The sequence below is a fragment of the Pristis pectinata genome, chromosome 5, assembly GCF_009764475.1.
Source record: "Pristis pectinata isolate sPriPec2 chromosome 5, sPriPec2.1.pri, whole genome shotgun sequence".
In the NCBI taxonomy this organism is placed as follows: domain Eukaryota; kingdom Metazoa; phylum Chordata; class Chondrichthyes; order Rhinopristiformes; family Pristidae; genus Pristis; species Pristis pectinata.
Genome location: NC_067409.1, coordinates 36151733 through 36175060, shown reverse-complemented (window position 1 = coordinate 36175060; position 23328 = coordinate 36151733). Strand labels below are relative to the sequence as shown.

Below are 23328 nucleotides of genomic sequence, written 5' to 3'. Positions count from 1 at the left end.
TACTGATGAGAAATTTTAGGAAACTACACCAACATTTTCAATAACATTACAGATTTTTTTCGAAACACATTTACCTAAAATCCTTCCATGTTCATCCCGCTTGACTTGCATTTCTTTCTCTATGTGCCTCCAGAGATGCAGTAGAAGGCAAGGTGCTGTAGAATCATTTTTTCCACGCCATACTTTCATGTGATAGATTGTTTTGGAATTCTCACATAACTCAAGCAATGTTCCAAGTATCAAATTGTGCATGCGGTCTGAACTTGACTTTACAGAAAAAAAACGTAAAAATTCAACTTGAAACGATTCAAATAGTAATATTTAAAACCAAATTAGCAGAGATTCTCCCAGTTACTGAGTATATTAACCGGCCTTCATCATCAAACATCTTTAATTGCCTAATTATTTTTGATTTACAAAATCACCTTGTATAATCTCATCAAAAAGCAAAACTTTACTAGCTTATGGTCTACATGGTAGTCAACATGGGCTTCAGTAAGGTCTTTGACAAAGTCCCATATGGAAACCTGGTCCAAAGGTTTAGCACCCATGGGATCCAAGGCAACTTGGCATATTGGATCCAAAATTGGCTTGGTGATAGGAGGCAGAGGATGACAGTGGAGGATTGTTTTTGTGATTGAAAGCCTGTGACCCATGGTATACCACAGGGATCAGTGCTGGATCACTTACTGCTTGTTATATACAAAGTACTCTGGATATGAATGTAGGAGGTATGATTAATAAGTTTGCAGATGGCATGAAAATTGATGCTGTTGTTGACAATGATGATAGCTTAGTGACATGGTGTCATGATAACAACCTTTCCCTCAATGTCAGCAAAACAAAGAGCTGGTCATTGACTTCAGGAAAGGGGGTGGTGTACATGCACCTGTCTACATCAATTGGCGCTGAGGTCGAGAGGGTTGAGAGCTTCAAGTTCCTAGGAGTGAACATCACCAATAGCCTGTCCTGGTTCAACCACGTGGACGCCACGGCCAAGAAAGCTCACCAGTGCTTCTACTTCCTCAGGAGGCTAAAGAAATTTGACATGTCCCTTTTGACACTCATCATGCACCATAGAAAGCATCTTATCTGGATGCATCACGGCTTGGTATGGCAACTGCTGTGCCCAGGACTGCAAGAAACTGCAGAGAGTTGTGGACACAGCCTAGCACATCACGGAAACCAGTCTCCCTTCCATGGACTCTGTCTATACCTCTTGCATAATCAAAGACCCCACCCACCCAGGTCATTCTCTCTTCTTCCCTCTCCCATCAGGCAGAAGGCACATACCACCAGGCTCAAGAACAGCTTCTATCCCACAGTGATAAGACTATTGAAAGGTTCCCTTATACGATGAGATGGACTCTTGACCTCATAATTTACCTTGTAATGACCTTGCACCTTATTGTCCACCTGCAATGCACTTCCCTGTAGCTGTGACATCTTACTCTGTATTTTATTATTACTGCTTTTACCCTGTACTACCTCAATGCACTGTGTAATGAATTGATCTGTACGAACGGTATGCAAGACTAGTTTTTCACCGTACCTCAGTAAAAGTGACAATGAATGGTAAGGCCCTAAAGAGTAATGAGGAACAGAAGGGCCTAGGTATACAAGTCCAAGGATCCCTGAAGGTGGCAGCACAGTTAGACAAAATGGTAAAGAAAGCAAACAGGACACTAGCCTTCATTAGCTGAGGCATCGACTATAAGAACGGGGAGGTTATGGTACCACTATATAAAACATTGGTTAGGTCAGAACTGTGTACAGTTTGAGTTATCATACTACAGGAAAGACATGACTGCACTAGAGAGGGTGCAGAAGAATTTCATGAGGATGTTACCTGGGATAGAGTGCTTCACTTATGAGGAAAGACTGGATAGACTGGTTAGTCTGATTTGTTTTCCTTGGTGCAGAGGATAGTGAGGGGGGAATTGGTCAAGGTATACTAAAATACAAGGTAGTGGGTGGGGGAGGGGCACAGACTGAGTAGATTGTAGGAAACTTTTCTCCATAATAGGGGTGTTAAAAACCAGGAATATAAATTAAGGGCGGGGGGGGGGGGGGGGGGTGGTGGTGGTGGTGGTGGTGGTGGTGGGGAGATCAGAAGAAGAATTATTTCACCTAGAGGGTGGTTGGAAGGTTGGAATCTGCAACCCACTGCCTGAGTGGGTGATGGAGGTGGGAACTCTCACAACATTTAAAAAGTAGCCAGACAAGGATTTGAATTACCAAAGCATATAAGGCTATGGACCAAGTGGTGGCAAATGGGATTAGCATAGATGGACAACTGATGAATGGCATGGACTTGGTGGCCTGAAGGGCCTGTTTCTGTGTTATGTGACCATGACTCTTAATGCAATTCAGTAATGCATTTACTGCAGAAAAAAATGCCAAGGCGCTTCACAGAAATGTAATAATGGCTTCTGAGATCCAGGAAAAGAATTTACAATTCTTATATTTCAACCTTCCTTCAAATATGAATAAACAATCAAATCAGTAAAGGTAATATAATTATTTGCTGGTAACAAACAAATAAAATCCAATATCGCATCTACTTTATATTATTATGGGGCTAACTGGGATATGTTAATTAGCAGCATCAAAATTCCTTTCTGGTATTTTAGTTTGAGAATGACACAGTCCAAGCTCTTCAATAATTTAATACAAATATTCAGGAAGAGTGTCATTAAAAAAACTATATTCACCCTCATGGGTATTCTAGATGTACGCCTGCCAAATGAATTCTATAAGCTAATGGTATTTAAGATGCAGTTAATGCTAGGTTAACTATAATTTCAATAACTTACAACATTTTTTTCAACTTAGTAGTTAATAATTTTGCCAAATCTTTTATTCTTTCTGTTTTTGCTTTTGGTGGCTCCAACACTATGTACAGATTTGATTGTGTTATATCATTACACTAAATTTATGTCACTATATCTTAATTTACCAACTCTATTTGCATATCTGTTTCTTGGATGAATGGGGCAGTATGTCAAGGAGCTGTTCATTTTGGGGAGTTTAGTTGGAAAATTGATCAGAGAAGTTGGACAGAGAATTATGGTGGGTGGAGGTAAATGATCTGAGAGGAGTTGGGTTCAAGCATTTAAATGACCAGACAGTGGAATGTCTGAAGACTTCAGTAGGGAGGTGAGTGTTCAGTAGGAGTCAGCAACAGTAAGAACTTAAAGAAGAACCTGTCAGGCAGAAAATGAATGTCCTGAACTCCAGTGGTAGTCCAAGTGAGAACAATCCCTTCAACTAACATGAAACCAGACTTTAAACCTCCAGTTAAGACCTACCTCAGTGTTCATGGTTCATGCCAATTGTGGGCCTCTTAGTGTGGCAGAAATGCAAAGCGAGAGGAAGCTTTGAAAATCTGGACGTGTGCTTTTGATGTACTGACTACCCATTGTATTTAGCACTCTTTTGAAAAATCCACTACATAGTCTTTAAGAGTATTACACATCACAATATAATTTCCAAATCAATAGCTCTTTCTCAGTAGATATTGACAGGGCGGATTGAATACCTTCTATCTGCACCATTATAATACTTCATGAAATGGCCATGTAAACCATTTAGTTGTGTTAAGCCATAAACTGAAGCAGTTTACAGTTTTAACATGGCAAATGGCAATAACTGCTGCTCTTGCCAGTGATAGCTTCATCCCAAGAATTTTAAAAAAGTTGTGAGATTTTATTGCAGAACTTTTGCATTGCACAATAGTAATTACATTCCAAGTTACAAAAGAATGCTCAATGCATTTAGGTGTAGAATATACGTTTGTCAAACACAGCAAAGGAAAAATGCTTTTGTTGCAAATACAGAATAATAGAATGGTAACAACACCAATGAAACCATTTGATTTTTTTAAGCCCATAATGGGCTTTACAACAGCAGCAACACAGCTACACCTCTGTATCCTCTCTAGCCACAGGCGAGGTCCCGGAGGACTGGTGAGTAGCTAATGTTGTCCCATTAGTCAAGAAGGGAAACAGGGATAATCCTGGAAACTATAGATTGGAGAGTCTCACATCAGTGGTAGGGAAGTTACTGGAGAGGATTCTTCGGGATAGGATTTATGAGCATTTGAAAAACCATAGCCTAATTAGGGACAGTCAGCATGGCTTTGTGAAGGACAAGTTGTGCTGTACTAACTTGATTGAGTTTTTTTACGAGGTGACGAGGGTGATTGATGAAGGTAGAGCTGTGGATGTTGTCTACATGGATTTTAGTAAGGCATTTGACAAAGTCCCTCAGGGGAAGCTCATCCAGAAGATTAAGATGCGTGGAATCCATGGTAAGTTGGCTGTTTGGATTCAGAATTGGCTTGTCCATAGAAGATAGAGGGTAGTGGTTGATGGGACTTATTCTAGCTGGAGGTATGTGACTAGTGGTGTTCTGCAGGGATCCGTTCTGGGACCTCTGCTGTTTTTGATGTATATACTGTAAATGACCTGGATGAAAATGTAGATGGGTGGGTTAGTAAGTTTGCAGATGATACAAAGATTGGTGGTGTTGTGGATAGCGTAGAAGACTGGCAAAGGATACAGCGGGATATAGATCAGTGGTAGATACAGGCGGAGAAATGGCAGATGGAGTTTAACCTGGCCAAATGTGAAGTATTGCACCTTGGGAGATCAAGTGTAAAGGGACAGTACACTATTGATGGCAAAACCCTTAATGATGAGCAGAGGGATCTTGGGGTTATAGCTCCCTGAAGGTGGCTACACAGGCTGATAGGGTGGTAAAGAAGGCATATGGCATGCTTACCTTTATTAGATGAGGCATTGAGTTCAAGAGTCAGGAAGTTATGCTGCAGCTTTATAAAACTCTGGTTAGGCTGCATATGGAGTATTGCATTCATTTCTGGTTAACCCATTATAGCAAGGATGTGGAGGCTTTGGAGAGGGTGCAGAAGAGGTTTACCGGGATGCTGCCTGGATTAAAGGGCATGTGTTATAAGGAGAGATTGAACAAACTTGGGTTGTTTCCTCTGGAGTGGCGAAGGCTGAGGGGAGATCTGATAGAAGTTTATAAGATTATGAGAGGCATAGATAGTGTAGACAGCCGGTATCTTTTTCCCAGGGCTGAAATATTTAATACCGGAGGACATGCATTTAAGGTGAGAGGGGGTAAGTTCAAAGGAGATGTGCGGGCCAAGTTTTATTTTACAGAGGGAGTGGTGGGTGCCTGGAATGCACTGCCTGGAGTGGTAGTGGAGGCAAATACAAAAGAGGCATTCAAGGGGCTCTTAGATAGGCACATGAACGTGCTGGAAATGTAAGGATATGGATATTTAGGTGGAAGGGATTAGTTTAGTTGGACATTTGATTGCTAATTTAATTAGATCGGCTCAACATTGTGGACCGAAGGGCCTGTTCTGTGCTGTATTGTTCTATATTCTATGTTCGACCTATGACCCAGTTCTTTCTTCAAAGTCCTGCATTTTTTTTTCTTTCATGTGCTAATCCAATTCCCTTTTGAAAGCTATATTTGAACGTACTCTAGCACACTGTCAGGCAATGTATTCCAGATGCAAGCTACTCATATTAATTGACCTGTCTATATCTTATAACTCTCAATCCTTCCACCATTGGCAACAGTTTAGACCCATCATTATTTTGAGCATCTCTATCACATCTCCTCTCAGCCATTTCTGCTCTAAGAAGAAAATTCCCTGCTCCTGCACCATTTCTTTGTGACAAAGGCTCTCATTCCCAGAATAGTCTAGTAACTGTTTTCTGTATCTCCCTAAACACTGCACATTCTAAAGTGCAGTGATCAGAAATACACTAATATTCCTGTTGCGACCAGTCCAGTCTTTTATAAATGTTCATCATTGTTTCTGAAAATAAAAAATAGACTGCAGATGCTGGAAATCTGAAATGAAAACAGAATATATGGGAAATACTCAGCAGGCCAAACAGCATTGGTGGAAGGAGAAGCAGAATTATCATTTCAGATTGAAGATCTTTCCACAGATGCTGCCTGACCTGTTAAATGTTTCCAGCATTTTCTGTCTCTTAGCAGCACTGGCACGGTCCGACCTTCACACAAGGTGTTGTAACTAAGAGTTCTGTTGTGTCTGTTCTTGTGCTCAGATCATTGCTAGCATGAAACCTATTCATCAGCTCTTTGAAATGCGGGTAAACCCAGAACATTTCCCACCAAAACATTTTTGTACAATAATCAAACAGAATGACAGTTCCTTAATGATAATGGACTGGCTAACTAAATTAGCCAATTTGTGGATTCAAGCTAACAAAACAAAATGAAAATGGCACAATCAAAGTGGAGGTGGGTAGGTGAAGGGGGAGGGAGTTGCACAATCAGTTATGAGCATGAAGGGACACAGAGTGGTCCATTGGGTTTATCTTATGGAGTGATGGAGTATACTTATTGTAGTTCTGCAATCTATTGAATTGTGTAAAAGGTAATCCATTGACAAGACCAGTTGTAGCTGAATTCTTGCATACTTAAGGGTAGATGGCCCAGAGACATAGAAGCAAGATTTGCAGCTGGATCAAATGGTGGGGAAGGTTGGGAGAAGAATGTTGTAGCACAAACTCTAGTTGCTAGATCTTGAAAATAAGAATAGGGAACTAAGAGAAATGGTCCTGAGGTAGGGCCTCAGCCCCATAAAATTGACCATCCCTCTGCCTCCTCAGATGCTGCTTGACCCTCTGAGTTCCTCCGGAGGTTTGCTTTTTGTTCCAGATTACAGCCTCTGCAGTCTCCTGTGTCTTTAGTTTGAAGCCTTGTGGATTATGGCACATCAAATGCTCACCTGATACTTTTTCTATATGATGAGGGTGATGGCTTCTCTTCAACCCTTCTACTTATTACCTTAAATCATACTTTTTTAAATTATTATTTGACTAGTCCTTCAGAATTATTTTGCCACCAATGTTAGGCTGACTGGGCTGCAGTTTTTTAATCTGTATATGTTCTTTTTAAGCAGCAGGATCACATCAGTGATCTAGTTGATACTTTATGATAATCAACAGCCTCATTGTCACACTTACTAATGCCACCTTTAACCACATATATTATGAAACTAATTTAAAATCCTCAAGTTGTTATAGAGTTATTTGAACTCACAATCACTGTATTATTATTCCAGAAAGATAAACATTAAAATAGTATTAAATTTGAATTCTTACTTCAAGCAAATCCAGGAGAAGAAAAATGCCTCCCATTTCAAGAAAACTGTCCTCAGCTGTATAGCATCCAACAATGCAGGACCTGCAAAAAATATAAAAAGTAGATTTATTTGTTTATAATTTTTGATTAGTTTGATTTTATTCACTGAATGGCCAAGAATTTGCCATATGCAAATATAATTATCCCATTCTTTGCCTTCATTTCAGAAAAGATTCCTGAATTGATAGTAAATGAGTGAATACATTTTAATCCATTATGAGATACTTCGGCTAAATATGTGATGAGTATTATACAAATACAATTTTTTCCTCCTTCTGATTTTGTATCATAAATCCCAAAGGCATTAAAAATATCAGTACCTGAGAGATCAGAGTCCTACTTTTTTTTTCTAAAGTCAAATCACATCATTCCAGCTTTTTTAATCATGATGACAATTAATTAGAATCATACAGTCATTTCAAGCCATTTGGCCTGTTGAGCCCATGGCTGCTCTTTGTGAGAAAAATTGAGTCAGTCTCATTCCCCACTCTTTCCCCATAGAACCATAGAATCATAGAACAGTACAGCACAATACAGGTCCTTTGGCCCACAATGATGTGCTGACCTTTAAACCTCGCCTAAGACTATCTAACTCCTTCCTCCCACATATCCCTCTATTTTAAATTCTTCCATATGCTTATCTAGTAATCACTTGAATTTGACCAATGTACCTGCCTCCACCACCGCCCCAGGCAGCACATGCCATGCCCCAACAACTCTCTGGGTAAAAAACCTTCCTCTGATATCTCCCTTGAACTTCCCACCCATTACTTTAAAGCCATGCCCTCTTGTATTGAGCATTGGTTGCCCTGGGAAAGAGGTGCTGGCTGTCCACTCTATCTATTTCTCCTAATATTTTGTACACCTCTATCATGTCTCCTCTCATCCTCCTTCTCTCCAAAGAGTTAAGCCCTAGCTCCCTTAGTCTCTCCTCATAATGCATACGCTCTAAACCAGGCAGCATCCTGGTAAATCTCCTCTACACCCTTTCCAATGCTTCCACATCCTTCCTATAATGAGGTGACCAGAACTGGACACAGTACTCCAAGTGTGGTCTAACCAGAGTTTTGTAGAGCTGAATCATTACCTCGCAACTCTTAAACTCGATCCCACGACTAATGAATGCTAACATCCCATAAGCTTTCTTAACTACCCTATCCACATGTGAGGCAACTTTCAGGGATCTGTGGATATGGACCCCCAGATCCTTCTGCTCCTCCACACTACCCAGGGTCCTGCCATTAACTTTATACTCTGCCTTGGAGTTTGTCCTTCCAAAGTGTACCACCTCACACTTCTCCGGATTGAACTCCATCTGCCACTTCTCAGCCCAGCTCTGCATTCTATCAATGTCTCTCTGCAATCTTCAACAATCCTCCATACCATCCACAACACCACCAACCTTTGTGTCGTCTGCAAACTTGCCAACCCACTCTTCTACCCCCTCATCCAAGTCATTAATAAATATCACGAAAAGCAGAGGTCCCAGAACCGATCCTTGTGGGACACCACCAGTCACAGCCCTCCAATCTGAATGCACTCCCTCCACCACAACCCTCTGCTTTCTACAGGCAAGCCAATTCTGAATCCACATGGCCAAGCTTCCCTGGATCCCATGCCCTCTGACCTGAAGAAGCCTACCAAGTGGAACCTTGTCAAATGCCTCACTAAAATCCATGTAGACCACATCTACTGCACTACCCTCATTAATCTGTCTGGTCACCCCTGCATGCCTTCTATACAGATCATTTCATCACATCAGTGCATTGGTACGGAAGTAGTACAGCTCTGTAATTTTTATTTCACTCTTATTTCAAAAGAGTCCATCTCTATTTCCAACACATTTTCTATCAAATGTTTCAGTTTAGTGAGTTATTAAATTCTCTTGGCTAATGAATGCAGTAGAACTTAGATATTATAATAAAACTGCTATTTCTCCAGTGACTGGATTCTCCCATGTCACTCCTCCAGACATGGATTCTATAAACTCTCCCCTCAACCACAGAGATTTCCTCACCCTCAATCTCCCTCCACCTCTCAAACTACTTCCAACCTGCTGGTCTCCCTTAATCCCACTGAAAATCTTCCCAAATCCCCATTCTGGTCCACAGAACACTTCCTCTGAGATCTCCACAACAGCTGATTCTTGTAAATGGAAGGGTATTGAGTGTTCTTAAGTAAATAAAGTTTAGTTTACTGTACAAGGTTACTGAAAGTTCCTTTTATTAAATAACGATTGACAGCAAATTCCATTGTTTGCAACTACCTTCTTATTCTACCTTACTGATAGATCAAAGGTATTTAAAATTCCCATGTATCCTAGATAATTGCTTGACAAAACCTTGTTTGCACATGTGTGGTCAAAATGATTATCTAGTACCCATTCCTGAATAAATATGAAGTAATAAGTGGCCAGTTCATAAATATTTTAAATTCAGTTTTCATTTGCCACAATATTCACACTGACTGTGGGAATGAGGTTATTTGAGAATAACTATACTTTGGAGATGACTTTGGGATGTATTCCAACTGGCTTCCAACTGCCTTCACTCTGTATAACACAAAGTGATCTAACATGCTTGAAATTATACCTTTCAACAAGAGTGTCATCCATTTTTAGTCCAGGATGGCAAGTATGAACAGAATTTATTTTCTAACTGCTTGCCATCTTGTCCTTTGAATAAATTCTTATCCTCTGGATTTGTCTGCTTCTGCTCTCCTGAGGTTGCTCTCAAATTTTGCTAATTCTTTTGCTACTTTTGTACTTAAGTGGTAATGTGGACATTCATTGCTAAGTTCAGTATTTTTCATTAATACTTTTGAAGTATCAAACTAACATTTGCTTATGTTACTTACTTGTATTAATAATATTAATAAAATTTTGAACCAAGAGCAGTGAAGAGGAGATTTAGGTGTCATGCACAGTGATCAGACAGATCATTGCAAATTTCAACGTGTTAATATGTCCCAATTTTTTAAAAAAAGTATTCCAAAACCTAAGAGTGCGAGAGGAATGGAAAGGATTTTATGGAAAATAAACATTCCCCCTTTAACATTTATATCCACTTCAGGATGCATCATGCACATATTTATTTCTATCATGACAAACAATACCTACACTTAACAATATTTCTCTGCTCAAACTATGACTTTATTTATGACCTTTATATATTTTGGGCCATTTTTTGAATTGTCAGTTTCTTGGCGACCATTAGTTTATAGACTCCTATAAACAGTTTTCAGTGTAACCAATGTTACAGCACTTTTGTTTTTCTTCATCATTAATTATTGAAGCCACATTTTATTCTCGAAAGAACAAAATTGCCCAGATTTACTAGTTACGAAAGAAAATTATGGAACAAATTATTGTATTCTCCCTACTCGTTAAGATCATAAATAAATGAGCAGTATGGATATAGAAGATGCCAAGTTCCAAACAATATTCAGGTCATTAGCTGATTTCAGCTGTGCAACATAAGGTGCTGCTATTGGCAGCAAAATTAATGGCTCATTTCGATGTTCCTTTCAGGATATATCCAGTTTAGCAAAGTGCCCTTCATGGCAAGTGCTTCCTTACTACAGGAAGGCAATGTAGCATGATGTGGAAGACAGCAAGAACTTTAGAATAGTGATATCGTACATTCTATTAGTTTATCATAATATTATTAAAAACCACAGCTGTGATAATAATTAATGGTTTAAACAGCTTAATGAAAGCTTGTCATGTGACAGGACTTGTCACGTAACAGGAAGTAGCTTGATAGTGTATATTAAAGAAGATTTTTGCCATTGATGGAGAGACCCTCTTTGTCCTGGAGTTAGAAAAGGTGTTAAGGATCAAGACTGAGAAGATATGCCTTCATTTGCTGTTACCATACCTGTGGAACATCAGGAGGGATGTGAGAGCATTGTTTTGTTTTCTCTTTAACTGCTTATTTCCTGGATTAACTGAGCAGATTTCATTTCAAACTGTAGTTGTAGCTGAATGGTGTCAAGGACTATTGAAGACTTGTACACTTGCTGTTTCCAGGAATGTGACTAGGGATGGTGTTTATTTTTTTTTACTATGTTTGCACTTATTACTAATTGTATAATAAAACAATTTTTCTTGAACATAATGATTGGTTCAGAATCATATTGTAATAAGCCAGCATTTTGCAACAGACCTTTGGAACTACACCCTAGTGAGGAATAAATCCATTCAGGATTAGGGTAGATGTAAAAAGCAGGAAGTAAATTCTCATTAAAGAGAATAAATTGATAAAATAACTCAATGAAGCAGAATACTTCTTCTGCCTTGGGATTATTGGGGAAAGGCAGACTGGTAACCAAACCACTTGAGGGTCATTCATGAAAATATCAAAGTCCTAAATATACTGACAGGTGATTGTTGCTGTTATTCTGACTATGCTCCTATGTTACATTTCTTATGGAGTCCAGTTTCAGAGCCCCAGCTCCCTGCACTTCCCTATGGAAATGTCAGCACTGAATCTATGGCAGACCAGGTATACTTGGGTTTAGCAAAATGTTTCAGTTCAATGGTGAGGGTCAAGTAAATTTCAAATAATTCTATATTTTTAATGAATTTAAATGTATCTAATTGTTGTTAAATATATCATTGATTGTCAAATAGTTTAGGACTTTGAACTATTTATTTTAATAATTGACTTTTAATAGTTTTGAATATTTTTTTTAAATATCTGATTCCAAAACATTCCAAGCTTTGATATCCAGTAAGCCAGGGGCAGCGTTTAGTTAAAGCACTTCTGATGGGTGAGGCCAATCACTTATGGTAGGTATTGGACCGAGAGGCATGGGTGCTGATTTGCTGCTCACTGAGGCAGGCTAGACAACGCCCTGCTGGCCAATGTTGTCCACCACTGATAAAGATGGTTTAAAGGAGAAAAAATAACAAAGAATGTGATTTGCATCCTAAATGAAGAAATAAAATCTAAATAAAATAAAAATGTATATAAAAATAAAGTTCTCAATGTTTATTAATTTTGAAGTAATTTGCTCTACCACACTTTAAATTGCTTTTATCCTTCAAAAGCTACATTTCACTCTTAGCCTATGTTTTTAATTCTGCTCTCCGCTATACATATCTATAAAATATGGGTGAGTTACTGTTTGACCAGAAGGTGGCTATTGTTGTGCCTCTATTTGAGAAGAGCTGCAAGGACAAGCCAAGGAACTACAGGCCAGTGTACTTAACGTCAGTGTTAGGACAGTTACTGGTAGCGATTCTGAGAGATGGGATCTATCTACATTTGGAAAGGCAAGGACTGATTAGAGATAATCAGCATACCTTTTTGCATGGGAAATCATGTCACATAAATTTGATTGAGTTTATTTTTGAAGAGGTGACCAAGAGGATTGAGAGGAGGACAGTAGTTGTTGTCTATGTGGACTTCAGCAAGGTCACATATGGTAGGCTGGTCAGAAAGGTCAGATCATATGGGGTCCAAGGTGAGCTAGCCGATTGGATACAACATTGGCTAGGTGGTAGAAAGCAGAGTGTAGTAGTGGAGGGTTGTTTTTTCAGACTGGAGCCCTGTGACCAGTGTTGTGCTGCAGGGATCAGTGCTGGGTCTACTATTGTTTTTCATATATATAGCGTGAGAACGTAGATGGCATGATTAGTAAGTTTGCAGATGACACCAAAATTGGTGGTATAGTGGACAGTGAAGAAGGTTATATAAGGTTGCAACAGGATCAAGATCAACTGGAAAGGGGGCAGAGGAACGGCAGATGGAATTTAACTCTGGCAAGTGCAAAGTGATGCATTTAAACATGCAGTTAAAGCAGGGCTGGATGTTCACAGTGAATGGCAGGACCTTGGGGAGTGCTGTTGACCAGAGGGACCTTGGGGTACAGGTACATAGTTCCCTGAAAGTGTAACGCAGGTAGATGGGCTGGTGAAGACAAGCATGCCACACACCTTCTTCATCAGCCAGGGCATTGAGTAGAAGAATTGGGACATCACATTACAGTTGTTCAAGTCATTGGTGAGACCGCACTTGGAGTATTGTGTGCAGTTCTCATTGCCATACTATAGGAAGGATGTGATTGAGCTAGAGGGTGCAGAATCACAAGGATGTTGCTGGGATTGGAGGGCTTGAGTTATAAGCAGAGACTGGATAGGCTAGCACTGTTTTCCCTGAGATGAAGGATGCTAAGGGGTGACTTTACAGAGGTTTATAAAATCATGATGGGCATAGATAGGGTAGCAAGTCAGTCTTTTTCCCAGGGAGGGAAGTCTAAAACTAGAGACCATAGGTTTAATATAAAGAGGGGGAAGATTTAAGGGGGATCTGAGAGGCAAGATTTTCATACAGAGGGTGGTGGGCATATGGAATGAGCTGCCAGAGGAAGTGGTAAAGTTGAGTACTATTATAATGTTAAGAGATTTGGATAGGTATATGTATAGGAAAGGTTTGGAGGTACATGGGCCAAATGTAGGCAAGTGGAACTAGCTCATGTAGGCACCTTGGTCAGCTTGGATGAGTTGGGCCAAAGGGCCTGTTTCTGTGCTGTGATTCACTGACTCTGTGATCTGGAACGCAAACAGAGAATTAAAACAATGCCACAAAGGTCAGAGCAAGCCGTATAATGAAATTTCTTGACTGTGACTATGTTGCTTTTTTAATAAATAAAATTATACATAAATCTACACTGTTTTGTGAACTAATAATCTGCTACCAAAATTGGCAATCAATTTTTTTACTGTTGCCACATTACATAAAACTTACCAGATACAATCAACTGTGGTCAGTATGAGTTTGTTGTGGCCCATGCCACTGGAGAACTTCATTGGATCAATCTTTAGAAGTTTAATGATAACTTCCACTCCATAAGCACCAAACAGTTCCTAATGATAAAATAAATTACGGATATTATTAAGTACCAATCTAAAATACTCCACATTCTTTAAATCTTGAGTGACAATAGAAAAAACTGGAAATCTGGCAGCAATTATGAAGAAAGGGAAATTCGGCATTTCAGATATTATGATCATTTGTTAAATCAGGGCTTTTGTGAAAAGACCAGTTTTATGCTACAATTTTTTCTTGTATTTAAACTTGACATGCAAAGCAGATGTCAAACTGTGGGATAGTGTTCATTCAACTCCAGATTCTACTGCATTTATAGTAAGGAGAGGACCTTTCACCCACTAGCCTTTGCATCCATCATACTGTCCTTTGCCATTTCCAGGTCAACAGGATCCTCCCACCACGTTTCCCTCTTCCTGTCCCCCCTCTCTCTCCCTCCTGCTTTCCAATCTCTCCATGATGCCTTGGTCCACTCGTCCCTTCTTGTCCCCTGCAACTGTAGGAAGTGAAACATGTCCCTTTACCGCCTCCTTCACCACCATCCAGGAACCTACAGCCCTTTCAGATGAGGCATAGACTCACGTGCACCTCCTCCAACCTGGTCAATTGCATTCGGTGCTTGCAATGTGGCCTCTATATTGTCAAGACCAAGCATAGACTAGGCAACCATTTTGCAAAGCACCTGTGCTCTGTCCACAATGTCCATCTTGAGCTTCCAGTTGCATGCCATTTCAATTTCCCTTCCCATTCTCACACCGCCTTCTCCACTGCCATGCTGAAGCCAAACATAAACTAGAAGAATAGGACATCGTGTTCCACTTCCACTTGGGTAGCATAAGCCCAATGGTATGAACACTGAATTTTCCAATTTAAGGTGACCCACTCCCCCTGTTCCTTCCCAACTCCCATCAGTCTCTCTCCCTTTGTTCACCCTTTCCATCCCTCCTCCATCATTACCAAGACTTGTTATCCTCCCCCCACCTGGTTCTATCTGTCTTTCACCCATATAACAGTCCACTAGGGTCTCTTTGTTCACCTTTTCCATCCTTTTCCCCACCCTCCCCTTTGTTACTAAGACTCATCACCCACCCCTGGTTCCAACTGTCCAACACCCATATATTTATCTACCTGGGTTTCTTCTCAACCTTTCCTATTCCCTCCCCAATCTGGTTCAATCTACCACCTATCAGCCTCTCTTATTCCTCCCTCTCACTTCTATATACTGGCTACCTTCTCTCTACACTCAGTCCAGATGAAGGGTCTCGACCTGAAACATCGACTATCCCTTTGCCTCCACAGATACTGCTTGACCCGCTCAGTTCTTCTAGCAGTTTGTTTTTTGCTCCAGATTCTAGCATCTGCAGTCTCTTGCGCCTCCATTCTGTTTTAATAAACTCTGGAAGGAAGCTGTTTTTTTTCAATGGTGGTTCAAGTACACACAAAGCAACTGATGTATTTAATTAAAATTAAATAGAAATATTAAGCTGGGAAATTTGGAGAAATGCTAATAGTAGCAATACAAATTTATAAGAAATTTCCCTGTGTTAATTGTCATTCATTTAAAATCTTCTGTAATATAAAAAATATTCCAATTTTAAAAATGAATTCTGGTTACTGGCATGTCATATTCTGGTGGTTTCACAAAATTTTCATACTGAATTTATTGTATTGCAATTTAGCATTGTCTAATACAGTTAAATTAGAACAAGTTAACAGAAAAAAATGAATGCTTTATAAGTAAGATTTATAGAAACTGTGACAGGATATTTTTGAAAAAATACTTTGTTTCATGGTACAGGGAAGAAATGTGGTAGCATTATGCAAAAGTTGACAGATAGGAAAGCAAGAGAGTGAAAAGGTGTTACACAAATTGGGTTGGAAATGGATAACTGGGGGGGGTGCGGGGGGCAGTGTGGTTATTGCTTGGTTTGTTATTGTTCTCAGTAAACATAGAAAACTTGAGATTAGATATACGATCCATGAGATTTCTTATGATCTAATTTTGACAAATGAGGACTATAAAAGAGATGTAATACTAATGGGGTTCGTGGAATTTGAATGTAGGCAACTGATCCAATTCAACATAAATACAACGCAAACATTATTGGAGAAAAAAAGTAATAAATAATACCCAATGGAAGGTCACTAAAGGGAGTGAAAGAACAGGGATGTCATGTAGTTCAATAAATCTCTGAAAATCCAAGTGCTAGCTGATAGACTAAAGCATGCAGAGTAAAAACTTGATCCAATTTGTTTAAAATTAGCATTAATATGCTGTTTTGGACTGATGCTACTTTAGCCCCAGCTCTGTTTTTTTTATTGTTGAGTGGGATCTGCTAGACCCTTCAAATATGCTGAATCCTTAAATTGGTGAGCTGCACATTTTTAAACAGCAGGCTGCTAACCAAAGCTCAGAAAGCCATACTTGTTCTCAAAATGGAACTGGGCTCTCATTAGGACTATCTACTTGTTAGCTGACATGCTTCATGGCCTGGAATCTGCTCAAAGGAAAAATCTACCAAATCCTATCAGCCTCTCACTTTGCTAATAACCTAAATCACATTAGATCATATAGACGTAATCTTTGTTACGATATCATGAGAACAATGCCAGGATTCTATTAGACAGCTGTTAATTTCAATGTGCTCTGGTTCCATTGTCTCTATGATTATCTACTCAATACAGTCTAGCTGCAACAAACTATTGTTTCAATTCCATTGTAACAAAATACCTGAAACAAAAGTTCATAATCTGACTGCAGAATAATATCAACTATAGCTATTTTTTATGTTTATCCATTGTAATTGCTTAGTTTCACAGTACACTGAGTCCCCATTTTTCATGTAGGATGCGAGCCCAGACTTCCCACAGATAACATTAAAATGTGGATACTACTAAGGCTGCTGGCAATGACATCAAGGCTGCAATGATATACAGGATCAATTCCTCCATGGCCATAACTTCTATGTAAACTTCAGCTTGTCAAAACTTTATCCACATTCCTGACCCCTGATGTTCCCAACCTCTGTTCTGGCCACACACTGCATATTATTATTTCACTACTTGCCAACAAAAGACTTCAAATACTACCCATCTCAAAGCAAACAGAATTCACCAGATACCACTGGAGAGGGCTCTGGAGGAATGTGCTGTATTAACTGGCACTCCCAATAATGCTTGGGCAACTTCTCAAGTATGCAGATCCACAAATAGTAGGTCAGTGGATAATGAGGACTTGGGGTATACTGGGATGGCAGATATACTCTTTTTGAGGGAAACTTTTGCTCATGCATAAGTGTGTACTTTTGGGTACACTGTATATATGGTGACGATTTTAAATGCTCCCAGTATACTAGCCTGCTTAAAAACATATTAACTGAACATTATTCAATATTTACTTACCTTTCTATGAATATCATTTTCGCAGATGCTGGACAAGATGATGAGGATGTCAGTTTGCATTTGCAAATTAATTTCACTTTCTTCCTCCAAGCTGTCTGTCATGTCTTTCAGAATATCTATTAAAAAATTTATGATATAGCATACCACTCATATGTATTAAGGTCTTTGAAAACCCTGTATACGGAGTTTCCTGAGACTTTCTCAGTTCAGCAAAAATATCCTTCACTTTTCTCCTCCAATTACCCAAGTAATCAAATGACCTCTTTTTGTTATGCCATCATTCCATCCTCAATCCTTGCAAATTAAACCCAGTGTTGGTTACCTCAACTCATGATGAATTCTGCTCAAATTCTCTCGCTTTGCTGGTTAATGAATGAATGAACCTTATTTGGTAATTATGGCTTCACCCAAATCTCATAAATAACTCTGACTCCCTATTATCTCACCTCCTTTAAAACCTATTTAAAACCAACCACTTTAACCAGGCTTCTTGGTACCCTCCCAATATAATTTTTGATTCAGTGTCCTTTTTACTTTCATCATTGTAAAATACCTTAGATTTCTTTTCTGTGTCAAAAGGCACTACATAAATGCAAGGTATTTAAAGAAAAAACAATCATTTGTGCATTCTTGTTTGCTTCATCCTTTAATTTTTCCATACAAACACAAATGCAAATACCATTGGTTCCTATCTGACTGTCAAGACCAGCTCATCCAACTCATCCTCAATATCCACGGCCCTAAACATCAAGAAGACCAATTTTAGTTTCATAGACAAAATCCTGAGTGGTCTTGACGGGGTGCCAGTCGAGAGAATGTTTCCTCTTACGGGAGAATCTAAAACTAGGCGTCACTGTTTAAATAAAGGATCACCCATTTAGTAGAGAGAGATGGTAATTTTGTTTTCTCACTAAGGGTGGAGAGTTTTCGGAATTCTCCTCTTCAAAGATTGGTGAAAGCAGAGTCTTTGAATATTTTTAAGGCAGAAAACTAATTAAGTTATTCAAATTATAGATCTGAATTTTTTGAATTTACTGATGTGACATCTGGTGCTCCCCATCAGATTTCTCCTTTGCTTTATTGACCAACTTTGATTTTTCTTTCACTTCTCCCTCTGTCTGTGTTAGCTAGCATATGAATTATATTTGGTGGACACTTCTAATGTTTTTGTGCTTTCCTTGCCTACCTTCTCTCAGCTTAACCTCCCCATGCTCTGCCTATATTTTTCACCAATTTAGCTTCCTTCTATCCACATGAACTTGGCTCCCTAAATCCTTTTTTACATAAATTCACCAAACATGTGAAATGCATTTCCTGGTGTGTTACTGGGTTGTATAAACCAAGACCAACTTACACAGCATCTGGCTTGGGCAAAGATGGCTGTAGAATGGAAAGATCAGAGATAATTCACATTCTTTCACAGTTTAGTAGCCCTTCCTGTAAAGTATGCCTTTTAGAAGCTGTTTTCATATTTATTCCTCTTTTGAAATGTGGGTATTATTGGGAAGCCCATCATTTGTTCCTTATCACTAATTTCCCCATGAGAAGATGGTGGTGAGTTATCTAATTGAACCACTGCAGTTCTTCTGGTCTTGATACTTCCCACAACGTTGTTGGACAGGGAATTCTGGGATTTAGACTTGTCAATGATGAAGGAATGATGGTGTATTTGAGTCAGAAACTGAGTAAAGACAGCATTAGCTTTGAATGTGAAACCACCAATGTTAAGCTGCCAAATAACATTTATCAAACTAGACACCTGAAGACCGCTAGCACCTTCAGATATCATCCTAGCTCAAGTTCATGTCAAGAATGGAGGAAAGGGCAGATAGAAAATGTACACCTACTTTTTTTATATTCTAAATGTCTCACAGCATGTAGAGTCATAGTTACTTTACAGGAAAGTGCAATAGCCAATTTATAAACACAGCACACAGGGTATCAGTATGCTAAATGAGTTGATTATCAGTTAAACTATTTAGTGATGTTGGTTGAATGTTGAGTACCGGTTAGGATAGTCAAGAGTTATCTCCTATCTTCCTGTTTTTAATCGTATATTTAAGCTTCATATCTTGATAGGACAAAGATCGCAAATGTATATTACCTATGAGTTGATTAATAGCTCCTTGGTCAGACAAACTTTTGTTTATAAATTCTTCACCAAGAGATGCCATAGATCTCAGGAGTTTTAGGCAGTAGCGCATTTGAGCTTTCTTATTACCATGTCCACCAGTAGCATGGAAAGAGTTGCTTGTACCAAAGTATGGATCTGAGAGGAAACAAGTAAAACGTGGATGACTGATACATAATATTTGTCATTCTAAATAACTCATTATGGGAGATAGAGCTTCATGAAGAGGAAATACTGTCAACTACAATGTCCTTGAATAATAATAATGGAGAATGCTGGAAATGTTCGACAGGATAGACAGCACCTGAGAAAAAAGAAAAAGTTAACATTTCAGGTTGATGTTCTGCTCTCCTTGGGTATTGCCTGATCTGCAGAGTATTTCTAGTATTCTGTTTTATCTCAGATTTTCAACACCTGCAGTTCTTTGCTTTTGATTACTGTGCATTTAAGTATTTATCACATGGACCCTCCTGTTGAAACAACCCTCTGTGACAAATTGATGAAATGGTAATTCAATACTTATGGTCCCTTATCGCTAAAGTATACTAATAATCAAAAATTGGGCTTTACAAAATTTTAAATTTAACATTTACCTTGGCTCACACACCAGTCCAATAGAAGAAGAAGACGGGTATTTCCCTGATATTCCATGTAATCTTCCAACATGAGGGGAGCCACTGCCATCAAAGCAGCCAAAGCATGAAGCTGAAGCTCCTCAAACTGTGCAGCAGACCATCCTCTAATTCCAACTTTCTCATTTTTCCCAACATAGTGAAATAATGCCAGTAGTGCTTTCCCTTCACTAAGTAGCTGCAGATAAGACATACATAGCAAAACAAATTTGTGAGTTTGGATCACCCTTATTATAAATTACCCTGCTTAGCAATTAATATAAGGTTTTGTTACAGAGCAAACTGCAAATGCATTAAGAAATGAATATCCTAAATTACTAATTTACTAAATAAATGACACTTATATGCTCCATCACAACCTTACACAATTACCACTGCCACTCTCCTTGTGCCTGCATCTCAAAACTTGAAGCATCACAGCCACATAACTCAAACACAAAATGCAACATCACTGACACAGTTTACTTGCAGGATATGTGGTGTAAACCAGAGGCAACTGAAGCATTTCCTTACCCATGAAAAAGACAGTGCTTGACATCATTGCTCTAGTAATGGTTGAGGCAATGTCCAACAGTGGCTCAGATGATAGATAATTGTATCCTAAAACTCAATTTTCCTTTTCACATTCTACTTCACATCTCACAATCTCCTCCAATTTAGAAGCTGCAAATGGTGTAAGGATCTGTCACTTAATTTCTCCCTTCCCTTCACTACAATGCTACCTTGTGCCTTTCTCTTTTCATTTATCTAAGAACTGTGGCCTGATTAGGTGATGGCAGAGAATAAAAAGACGATAATGAAATAGAAATATTCTTAATCAATTTCATATTTGAAACCACAAGCTAAGATATTGATATTGCACATAACTTAAGAGGAGACCACAAAGACTGAATCTCCATGAGATGAGATTATGAGCATAAAGGGCCCACTACCCAGATGAGGAGCAAGGGTAGCTCAGATGCTAGCTCCCGGGAGGCAAAAGTTATACACAAAATCTGCAGAGGCCTCAGATGAACAACTTGATGAGATATGTTGTGGAGGAAGGTTGAGGGATATCCAGAACTAAATGCCTGGTGCATCAACAAAAGTGATAGAAATCCCATATACAACATCAGGGAGCATAGTGACTAGAACCAACTTGGTACAGAAATTAGTTAAGTGCTTAAAGCCCATTCTTTCCAGCAGACAAGTAATGGCGACTTTCATTAGCAAATTTGTAAACTCAACAATGGTGCAGTGTTAAATGACCAATGGCTCAACTTTGATGTAACACATGCAGAAGCAGGCCAATGCTTGGGTACTAGAGTAGAAACACAGACCTTCATACAACTCTGACTCCTCTAATATAAGCTCAGCTTCCTACACTGCAAACTCGGATAGTTGCTGGCATGGCTGTAGAAACTAGTGTTCAAGGAAACTTGCAAAGGATCACAGCAGATCAGCAATCTGTTCCCAAACAAATTCCTGAGGTTATTAAGGTGCCCCTCTTGGGGATTGATAGTGCTTTGTGGAGCACAAACTCTCAAGATGTAAGTGTCTGTCCTTTATTGCTATTCTGCTAATGCCCTTGTTGTCAGACAACCAAACCATACTGCTGCTACCTGTGCCAAGGTGGAGTCTGAATCATTACTTTGTAGACCCAGAGCTGCTTGAAGTCACTCTCCAAGACTTCCTGGATTTACTGGACTTGGGCAATAGTCTTAGTGTTAAATTTTATAGCCTTGCGTTTGCACATTTCACCGGACAATCTTTGCCCACCTGGTCTGTTAGAACCTCAATTTTACCAAATTTCTGAGTTTCGTGTCATCTATAAACTCTGAAGTGATTCACTTCATGCTTAAACTTCAGTCTAAATGTTAAGAACAGCAGTGGTACCACTAATGACCTCCTGGGAACTCATTGCACACTTCTCCTCAGTCTAAAAATCTACCATCTATGACTGCTCTGTGCTTTCTGTCACTTGGACAATTTTGTATTCATGGAGCCACGATCCTTTTAATTCCATGCACTTCAATTTTCACAACATGAGCACTGTGTGAACCATCATCAAATGTCTTTTGAAAGTCTATATGCACAATATCAATTTCATCCCTATATCACCTTCTCTGCTACTCCAAAGATTTCAATCAAAGTAGTTAAATATGATTTGTCTTCAATAAACAAATGCTGGCTTTCAGTTAATATACCACATTTTTCCAGGTTCAATTCAGTGCAACCCAATTTGATGTCATAAAGTTTCCTTATCGTGAATGTCTCTAAAAGTTTCCATATCCCTGACCCCAAACTGACTAGACTGTATTCCTAACTTTTCCCCTCTTTATATTTTTGAACAGGTAAAAATAATGGTAAAATGAACTAAATGGCACAATTTTAAAGCAGGCGCAGAGACAACTGGGGGTGTGCATACAAAAGTCTTTGGTTGCAAGGCAAATTGAGATGGCTTTTGAAAAAGCATACATATATAAAATTGTAAAGCAAAAAAACTGCAGATGCTTGTAAAAGTTTTAAAGTGATTGGTTTGAAAAAATGTATGTTTGGGACAGATGGTGAGATAATTGTAAAAGCACATTAAATAATAATTTTCAAATGGAAATGGATAAATATTTGAATTGGGGAAAAAACTGGGCAATAGGGAAAGCGCAGGGAAGAGGGACAAATTAGCAAAAAACAAGCTGCCGGAGGAACTTGGCATCTGTAGAGGGAAGTGGACAGTTGATGTTTTGCATCAAGATCCTTGATCTGGACTGAAAGAATATAGGAGAACTAGCCAGTACAAAGAGGTGTGGTGGGGGGGGGGGGGGGTGTGTGGGCCAAGAGCTGGCAAGAGATAGGCAGATCAAGTGAGGAGGGGTTGATTGCCAGATAGTCAGGTGAGGGAAGGAAGACTAATTAGATAGTTCTTTTTAAAAGCTGTTACAAGCACATTGGCCTGAATTGCCACCACCTGTGAAGCATTGGTCCATAATTTCATGAAGTGGCAGCTGGGTGATAGGTCAAGTTAAACACTAAGATGCTGTGGGTACTTTTGTTTTGTCAGCATGACAATGGGGGAAAAGTTAACTTAATCCAGTTTCTAATGTCTGCCTTGTACTTGGGGAATTTGTCAAAAGCC

General features: G+C 39.2%; 1 protein-coding gene across 1 annotated transcript in view; it reads right to left on the bottom strand.

The window, feature by feature from the left end:
• LOC127570538 (cilia- and flagella-associated protein 69-like) overlaps window positions 1-23328 on the bottom strand; it is a 71173-nt gene that overhangs the window by 24184 nt on the left and 23661 nt on the right. Inside the window, exons 14-19 of the mRNA XM_052016191.1 lie at window positions 20178-20394; window positions 19558-19722; window positions 17454-17569; window positions 13971-14089; window positions 7179-7260; window positions 75-267 (exon numbers count right to left, since the gene is read on the bottom strand). Coding sequence (XP_051872151.1) covers window positions 75-267; window positions 7179-7260; window positions 13971-14089; window positions 17454-17569; window positions 19558-19722; window positions 20178-20394 — 892 coding nt within the window. The remainder of the gene's footprint in view (window positions 1-74; window positions 268-7178; window positions 7261-13970; window positions 14090-17453; window positions 17570-19557; window positions 19723-20177; window positions 20395-23328) is intronic.